We start from the raw sequence: 9,933 nt of genomic DNA on the forward strand, positions 1-9,933 counted from the left end.
GTCTGCCCGCAGGGCACCTGCTCGCCGATTTCGCCGTTTTCGCGGGTTCCGCAGTTTTCCCAGCCAGCCCGGTCGGCCCGGCCAGCGGCCACGCCCACCGCGAAGGCGAGTGATTGTTGCCGAACCAGCAGGATGATTAATATAAAGTTCAATCTTCAATTACGCCGGCTAAAGAACGCAAAACGACCCGGCGGCGGCAGCAACATGTTGCCAGCGACGATCCACTGGCAACATGTTGCTAGCTGCTGGCCGCTGCGACGTTTTGTGCTTTTTTGTGCGTTTTTGCGTGCGTCGCTCTCTCACTTTGCTCACGTTTTGTGGCCGGGCAATCAGGTAGCTTCTTTACCTGTTGCCGCCGCTGGCTCGGCCGCCGCCGCTGCCGGCGCGGCCGTCGATCGGCGGTATAAAAGCGTTGGCGCCGCCGAGCGGTCAACCAAACAGGCGACGCCTTCAAGTCTAGCTGCACGTACACGAGAGTGGAGTTGGAGTCGTCGGCTTTTTTTCGTGGCGCTCTTTTTTCGGTTTCTGGCAAACGGCGATACACCCCACTTTACCGCCCACCGTTCCAAATTGTGATACAAAAATTTCTAGCAAAATTTCGAAGCTAAAGTGTATGGAATACCAAATATAACACTGTCATTTATGAAAAGGTTATATTTGTAATTAAAACCAGTGCCTAAATACATAGAAATATAAATCAACGTGTTGTTCAAACCACAAATTACATAAGCAAAATGATGCAGCCAAGTGCTCTCTTACTAACCACCATCCTGATCATCTCCTGCGGAGTGGCATTCGCCTGCAATGGAAAGATAATTGGTAAGTTTTTTATGGCTAAACCAAGTCAGGGTCCCGAATTTCAATCTATATGCAGCTCAGGGATTTTGGGTGTAGCCCATGGAAAATAGAATTTCTGGGCATGTCTAGCATGATTATTGGCATTTTTTCTACTTCATTTTGGCTACACGTTTCGGCCATTCGATGTGTGAATGAATACGGTGAAGTGCAAATATTTGCCCATAAACACATATTCAGCTTAAGCTGCGCTCACTTTGTTCAGCGAGGTGCGCTCGAGAACTTTTTGGCATTTGGTTCATATGCAAATTTCGCCAAGTGGGCCAGTTTGGCGGGTCTAACCGAAAATAGACACGCAAGTCGGCTTTCTTCTTTTTCCAGTTTTAAGCAGAGTATATATTGCATAATGAATAGTTTAGAAAACCGACAAACACGAGCGGCATATTACTTAGGCGACAGGCGACTGGGACGGGAACCGGTTCAAATATCGGGTTTATCAAATTCGTACAATATTTGCCAGTGCCCAAATGGATCTAAAGTATTTTAGGTGGCTGACCTGCCAACTGTCACCAGCTCATCCGGCCAAAAGGCCACTCAACTCGGCAGAAATCCCCATTTCAAATGAGATAAGAGCACGAGCCTCGTAGAAACCCTTGACAGCGATTAGAGGCTTCTGATAATCAGGCGTGCAAGAGGAGCTCATTGAACTGACTTTGGCATACTAATCGGCCCAGCAAGTCGACTTGAAATTCGTAAACAAATTAACTTGCCAGGCGTCGCCAATGCGCTGGCAAAATATACAAATCACCCGATTTTTAATGGGTCATTGAGCCGCATGGGCCACGCTTATGAATTTTTTAATAGAAATGGAAATAGAAATAGCTCGAAGTGGCCAAAAAACAAACAATTTAATGTTCTTTGTTCTGCACACGCGGCGCTAAAACTCCCAAAAAAATACGCAGTCCACTATAAAAAAGGGGAAAAAGATTTTATAGTGCGCGTGTGCGTTGCTGATTGATGGTTGCTTTTATGCCTTTGTCTTCGATAGCGGCTGAATTAAATGGGGTCTCCGCTCGGGGACCGGGACCCCAATTTAATCGCATGTCACTGGTCTCATCGCATCATGTCGCCGTATCATGCCTGCTAAGCCGGAGCGTTTTGCTGCGGCATCAGTCAAAAGGCCGCCGTGCTAATAATGTAATTAAATATGTTGTTGGGGCACAAGGCTAGTTGTAGTGATAATCAGTGAATGATAAATGAAAATGAAACGAAACATAAAGCATAACTATGAAAATTAACTCGCGCTAAATGCGGCGGTTATTTTTCAACGTCCCTCGGTCCTTGCCTTTACAAGCCCCCCTCCTTGGGGTCCCCATTTTCCATTTTTTTTCTCGATATTTCGTTCAAGGTGAAGTCAACGCCTGGCCAAGATGCGCTGCAGTTAAGCACTTGTTAACATATTGTCGGCATTTGGCTGAGCGCTCCGAACGAGTTCGCTGCTTGAGTCTTTCGTTTCGAACAAATATGACTGCGAGCTGTTGACGTTTCGTTGTCAACATTATCTCAGCGGTTTGCTCCGTCCGCAAGCGGAAACCGATCGACAGCTTTATGTGCAATTTGTCAGCGAAGGTAGTTCACAAATTTGCATAGCATAGCGCCCGCTGGACTGCAACCGCAGCATCGAAATCCGAGTGAAAAAGCGAAATACGAGGCTTTGCCGGATGATTGATGCTCGGCTGGCAGGCTAAGCACACAGCTCTGGGCCTGGTTTTTGGCTTTCGCCTACCGGTTTTCGCATTGATACAAATGTAGCATAATTTGACAGCTCCGTCTGGGCCTGGTCTTTTCAACTTTGATTTCTGACTCTTCGGCTCTGATCGATCTGGCTGCTCATGGGCTATTTTTAGTCCCAGCCTTGGGCAGTATATGTTTTAAGATTAAGTCGAGGCAAACGCCGTGTTTAGCATTCTCGGCTTTTGTTTGGCCCCAAACCCAGCCTGCGTATTGACATCTAGACCCATATATTTGTGAAGCTGCCAATTTATTTACCCAACACACCGATCAACTTGGGGCGCGTCAAGTTGTCTGACTTTAAATCTGATTCCGACGGGCAGACACGTCCCAGCACTTGACCGGCCGGCAAAAGCCATGGTCAAGTTGGCAGTGGGAAGTTGGTAGTTGGAAGCCTGGCTTAAATGCTATCACGTCGCGCCGGGCAATCAGCGCCCATCGCCTGCTCCATTATTATAATTATTAAAAATTATTAAGCGCGCGTAATTATTTAAATGAAATGGGGGCCCTCCCCAAGGATCCACTTCCGTCTCGCCCCCTTGTTGTTTGCGATTCTCAGCCGATCTCTGGGGTAATTAACACCCCGGGGCAATTCGGCTTAAACTGTGACCACTTTTCGTGCCTGATTGGCTGACACACTTCAAAGCTGCATCACGAGTCAGGCCTTGTAGGACCCTGACTTTGACATAAAATCAAATCGAATTCCACTAACGTCTTTTAATTGACGCCTTTGGGCAGCACGCGCCCGTTCGCATTTTGCATTTCATTTGATTTTTTATTCCCCTCCGTTTCGTTCTGTGTTCTATTTTTTAATGGGCAAACTTTATCGCAGAACCGGTTCAGATTGGGGAGCCAAAATGCTTTAAGGAAAGTGACACAGATGTGTCTTGTGATCCGGCCAACCGGCTGGTTACATAAAACCTAAGCCCTAATAGCCGGCAATTTGGAGCACACGTAAGTGTCGAATATTATGTCGCCGGGGTGGGGGAAATAATTAAAATATATGTAAAACAAAGGCCAATATAAATTGGCGGCCCCACTTGGGATTTCTGTGAGGCGCAGCCACAGCGACTGAGATTTCAACAAATATTAGCTCGATAGAAACCGGCTCTCTTGGAGCTCGTCTGCGTGTCTCCATCTCCATCTCCATGTCAAAGGAGAAACACCAGCCCGAAGAAATATACGAGAAATCAAGCATTTTAATGCAAACAAAAATAGAAATGATAACATCTCCACACATGTTCCTCCATAAGTCCCCTTAATTTATGCAAATCTCGACCTAATCATTTCAGCATCGGGCATCACGACGGAAGAGAGATCAATCATCTTGCAGGAGCACAATCGCCTCCGGCAGATCGTGGCCACGGGACGCTATCCGGGTCAGCCGGGTGCCGAGAATATGCGCGAGATCGTCTGGGACGACGAGCTGGCCGCCCGGGCCCAGAAGTGGGCCGACAACTGTCAGTTCCGCCACGATCCCCACCGCACGATAAGTAAGTCTTCTCACACTATACATCCTAGATATTTCCTATCCCATCCCACACCTCAAATCCAGGAGTATCTTTCGGTTTGAGATCTGCATGATACGGTAATACTCTTCGGGGTGGTCATTACCACTTAAGACTCATCTTAAATTTCTTTGATTAAACATCGTTATTTTTAGGCACTGTATAAACCCAAAAGTCTAATTTATATTCATCAACTTTGATGGCACCTTTCACTGCCACTTAAACGAATTTCTTCAATTAATCTTTTGAAAATGCCTTCTGGGAGTTTTTGATTTATAAAGTGATTCATTAGGTTTTAATCAGTGACTAATCACTACAACTTGGAAATAAATCTTACTCACTAATAAATTTTAATTGTAAATATTAGTAAATATTTTTTTAATTGCAATACCACCCCAAAGCGTTTAGTTTTTAAGACCCCTCATATTTTCCCATATATTTCTGCCTGCACGAAGAGCTTATAAAACACTGAGACTAACCCTGCATGCTCAGCACCTCACCACCATCCCCAAAAATTCCACTCTTAAAATATGAAATTAAGTCAATACTAACTTGTGACCTCAATCTATCAACAGATCGCTTCACGATGGGCCAGAATTTGGCCATCATCTGGAGTACGGCTCCTCTGGACGCCGATGACGGTGACTTTCCCTCGCGCATCCAGAGTTGGTTTAACGAGGTGCAGAAGTACTCCTTCGGGGATGCCTGGTCCCCCAAAACCGGACACTACTCCCAACTGGTTTGGGGCGAGACCAGCCTGGTGGGCTGTGGATACGCCGAGTACAAGGATACCAGCAAATACAACAAGCTATACGTCTGCAACTACGGACCTGGGTAGGTTCTACAGAGAGTTAATATAAATCTCATTGTCTGTCGCTCTTGTTTAATTTTCGGTTTTTCAAATTTGCATAAGTGGTCTGAGAATTTAGATTTTTTTATAATAATAATAGAAAACTTCCTACATCATTTAAAACTAAATGAATTTATTCAGTTCAGATACAATAAAGTTCGTTTCCGTTTATATGATGCGAACAATAAAAGCATAGGTAATCTTTTTTTATTGGTCATCAAATAGTGTGTTATCTTTTTTTTATTATTTCTGTTAATAGGGTCTTAAGAGTTTTGAATTCATTAGATTATTTATAAAGCCATTTGATTTTAGGGAATATTAATTTAAGATTGTGTAATGCATACTAACGATCTGTGTCTCTTTCCTTGCAGTGGCAACGTGGTGGGCTACAATCCTTATGAGGTGGGCAAGCCCTCGTGCTCCACGTACGGCATGAAGCCCTCGTCCCGCTACCAAGGACTCTGCGCCGCTCCAGGATCTTCGCCGGCATCGAACAGCGTGTACGGAGCGAACACAATTGAAACGTATGAGTACGGCTACAACAGCAGCCCCAGTCAAACCGCCAATAACAATCCGCCGACTAACAACATTAACAAGAGCCAGTTCAGCTATAACAACCCAACCAGACCCAAGACCGCCCCCAGCTTCAACCCCTCCCCGTTCAACCCACAGGCAGCGGTACAACCATCACCCTCATCACCGTCGGCCGGCGGCGGCAGTTCGTTTGGCAGCGCCTCGCGGGGCGGCAGCCACGCATACACCACGGAGCCGTCCCAGTCGGCAGGGCGGTACCAGCACAAGCTCGAGGCGTATCGGCCCAGTGCGTCCGAGTTCGAGAAGTCCGTACACAAGCATACCATACTACGCACCTATATAGAGCAGAATCGGCAGCGGCAGGACAACAATGGTCAGCAGGACAACCAGCAGGCGGACCAGCAGCCGGAGCCCTCGAGCACCAAGAAGCCCAGTCGTGGATGGAGCCTACTCACCTGGCGCGGCTAGATTCGAAGCCCCTGCCCGGCCCTTTGCCAATCCAAAATGCCGCTCAATGTATTAGGCCATTAATAGCTACTGTGTAGTGCCATTAGCCAACCACCAGGATCCATCATCATCTAACCCCTCGCCCGTCCATCGCCTTGGAGCCCTAGCGAATCTTATTTAAATACCCCAACAATTGCCATATGAGTTGTAGTAGCTTCCCTTCCTTAAAAATGAAGGGAGAAGAAAAAAGAAGCGTAGGCGGCGGACGATCCGTGCCCCGGACGAATATTTGTATCAAATGTTTGCCACCCACCCGAACTGTCATCCTGTCAAACCAACCAATCGGCATTCCACATCGATCAGCTAGTTGTAGTATTGTGTTCAATAAAACAAGATATTGATTTGTAAACGTGTGTTTTAATGGATATTGAGGGGAAAGATGGAGAATTGCACTGAAAAGTCCTTTTCTCAATGTCATGTTAAAGCTCAGGTTTTAGTTATTTGTCAGGGAAAGTTAACTTGAACTTAAAGAACCAAAATTATTGGGATTGTTAGTTTGCTGTCAGATAAGCATTAACATGATGATGCGACATTGAAAATCCGAAAAAAGATTTTAACTTTAGGATAAATGTTAACATGACATTGAGAAATCAGGCCTTTATAGCACTTTTACCTTTCCACCAGTGAACATTGCTAATTTATATATTTTAAAGGAGTATTTTTGTATTGTACACTTTAAAATTTGAAGTACTTGACAAAACCTGTTTGAAATTTGGCAAAGGCGGTTGAAATAATCTGACTGCTGTAAAACCTGAACTTGGTTTTCGATTCGAAGAGAACTGGTTGTTGAATGCAAAACAGTCAAGAGCGGAGCTTAAGGGAGCGCATGCGCGTGGATATTTATAATATTCTGACGCCGCTGAATTAAAAGAGAGGTTACACTTGAAATTTCGGGAAACCGAAGGGGAAATGGTAAGCCCCTACGGCTAATGCTTTAAGTGCAACAATGCCAACTTACAATTAAAGCCGGATATCAAAAGAGCAAGCCAACAATGGGCTAATGAGCTGCAATGGATAATGTATCGGGTTCAAGGGTTTTTGGCCAATTTGGGTTGCACTTTCGACAGTGTGTGTGGTGCGCCGAATTTTGGAAACCTTGCACCTGCTCAAGGTCGTCCAGGTGGCTCTCGCCACCCAGTTTGTTCGCCTGCCCAGGCGAAAGTTTCCCCAGATTGCGTTCCTTTGGCTTCCTTTTCCTGCCCAAAAAAGTTGCCTGGCGATAGCCGCTTTCAAAGTGGCGATTTTCACCGCATGCGGTGACTTTATTTCCGGTTTTAATTGTTCCGCTTATCAGCCAGTTAGCTGTCCCCACAGAAACATTCCCACAGTCACAAACTCATACCGAAAGTGCCAATTTCGTCTGTGACAAGGAATTAAGATAGGCAAATATGGCTGTCAATTGTTGTGGGGTCGCCCCTATGACAGTCGTAAATATATGTAGGAAATATACGCATATGCCAAAGGGTTGAACTTGCAGCTATGTTGGTGCCCCATGTCGCAATATGCTTTATTTATACTGCTATGGGTATACACGGAAGATTATTTCGGAGCTTTTTAAGAGAAAATAAAGAAGGTTGAAAAATAGGTAAAGGCATAGGAAAATTCTTAACAAGTCCAAAGAAATTATAAATGAAAACGAATAAGTTTTGGATAAACCAACAAATTGGATTTATTTTTGCAAAGTCTATAAATTTATAGGTTGTTTTCTAGGCTGCAAATACTTTATTTCTAAGTAGCCATTATTTTAAAATAATATCGGGTGTAAATATCTTTAAATAGTGAAAAAAACTATTTTAAATACATAAAATAAACAAAAAATAAATTTCTTTAAAGTGCTCCCCCTGCCCTTTTATAATGCCTCCTCGTGGGCAGACGCACTTCATCATCCCGGCCTACTCTCAGCTCCTGGCAGCGTGAAATTAACTGACAGAGTCCTCGGCAGGACAACTTTTATTTATACGCAGCCATACATTTAAATATGACGCAAGGCCGGAGAGACAGCCAGTGTCCTTTTCCCCGCTGTCAGGCCAAGGAGATGTCCTGGTTCTGGAGCTGGATTCTGTATCTGTATCTGAATGCGGCGCGGGACTTGACCCGCGGCCCGGAGGACTTCGCGCTTGTCCGGGCTGATTTATGGCATTTTGTACAAACGTCAATTTGATGCAGCTGTCACTGCAGCGGAAGTGCAATCTGCGAGTTAAATGCGTGCAAAAGCCATTTCCAGGGCCATTTCCATGGCCAAGAAAAATAAAATTAAATGGCCGCATGTAATTAAGTCGCTTAATGTGCCTCAAATTGCCAGCTCGCTGGGGTCCAGAAAAACGTCCGGGGCTTATGAATTTCCACGCATTAATTTTATTTCCCTTAATTTTCGTACCCTTTATGGCGGCCTTCTTTTTCCATCCTTTGTTTATCCCCAATGTGGGCACTTTTCCGCTGCCAAGTGTCATTTTTGATTGTTGCCAAAAAAAACGCTCGCCTTTTGGGATAATTAGCGAAAAACTTTGGCCAGCATTTGACGCGGCTGGCAAAAAGTGGCCATTAAAAGTGTGCTATTATGGGATTTGCGGCAGACTAAAGGGATTTTCGCTGGAAGTTCCAATTCTCTTATTTTAATTCTCGGCGATTTGGGTGTCATGCAGAACTTTATTTTCAATTTGCACAGGTCTCACCTGACTTGGCAGGATTGGAAAATTCGCCGAGTTTCGATTTGAATGCCGGATTAGGAGTGCAGCTGCATATCATAAATGCCACGCCCCCGCCCAATGGGAGCCAGTGAAATGAAACAATAAAAATATATCCACAAAGCTGCATCCACATACGAATATAATGCAATAATAAAATGGGTAACGAAAGCAAGAAAAAGCACATATTGGAAAAGTTTTTCAATTTCAGCAAAGCTTTTATTTTACATGCAAAGATCCCGCACCTCGGAAAATCTCTTTTTCCTTTCCTCTCCCCTCTGTTCACCAGCACTTATCTCCATTGGGGCCAAGTGCAGGCGGGAAAACCAAAACTATTTTGTTGTGAAAGAGAAATCCTCACACATACACCGAAAACTCATCCCCCGATCCCGGGAAAATACAAAATTAGAAATGGGAAACCCAGCAACAGAACGCAAAATGTAAGCAATAAGCGAAAATGAAATGAAAACTCATGAATGGCCAACGAGAGGAAAGCGAAATCAAACCGAAAAAGCATTTTCCGAGTATTATTGGTGGCCAACTCCCTTCCACTTGCCCTTCCATCTCCGCTTCCATTTCCATCTCCATTCGCATATCCATTTCCATTCCCCATTCCCCATTCCCATCGACATTGGTATTTGTTCTCGTTATGCAGCTGCAAGCGGAGTTTTGCATGCCGCAACGCAGTTGGCCATGAAATGGAAAACGAAGGCCAGCATAAGCTGAAAATTACCGAAAACCCCCGTATCCGTATCCGGGAAATAGAATCAAAGGAGCGAAAATCGCGCAGACGGAGCGTGTTATGGAGTTGCTCCTTTATTTATGAACGTCTGCGGTGGCTAAGCGCCGTTTTCCCACCCAACTGCCCATGCGAGGCTTTTCCACACTCCCACTCCGTAATTAGTCCCTGGACCTTGGACCTTGAAGTCGAGCTCTGCGACTGGCTTTAAATAGACATTGAATCTGCACAGTTCTGCCAGGGCTGTAAATCATTTTCCATTCGGACATGGCTCCGTGAATGGCCAACATGCGAATAATTCATGCGAAACACTTTGGCCAAGTTACAACGAAAAAGGGTTTATCAACTGGGATCTTTTTGGTTAAAAAAATGGGAAATTCTTTAAGTGAAGGGTAAGGGATATTTCTGACACCCTTTAAATGTAGACAAATGTATTATACAATTTTATAAAGGTGCAAAAATATTATTATTATTATAGAATAACACCTTTAGATCAGTAAAAAAGTTTTTCTGAAAGCCTCATAA

The 9,933-nt window shown here is 44.7% G+C and overlaps 1 protein-coding gene across 1 annotated transcript; it reads left to right on the plus strand.

Annotated features, from left to right (window-relative positions):
* Positions 1–447: 447 nt before the first annotated feature.
* On the plus strand, positions 448–6,334 carry LOC108025432 (scoloptoxin SSD552). Its single transcript, XM_017095923.2, has 4 exons — positions 448–819; positions 3,879–4,079; positions 4,670–4,928; positions 5,316–6,334. The coding sequence occupies exons 1-4, from the start codon at positions 735–737 to the stop codon at positions 5,944–5,946; spliced, it is 1,176 nt and encodes a 391-aa protein (XP_016951412.1). The 5' UTR covers positions 448–734; the 3' UTR covers positions 5,947–6,334.
* Positions 6,335–9,933: the final 3,599 nt, after the last annotated feature.

The sequence above is a fragment of the Drosophila biarmipes genome, chromosome 3R, assembly GCF_025231255.1.
Source record: "Drosophila biarmipes strain raj3 chromosome 3R, RU_DBia_V1.1, whole genome shotgun sequence".
Taxonomy (NCBI): Eukaryota; Metazoa; Arthropoda; class Insecta; order Diptera; family Drosophilidae; genus Drosophila; species Drosophila biarmipes.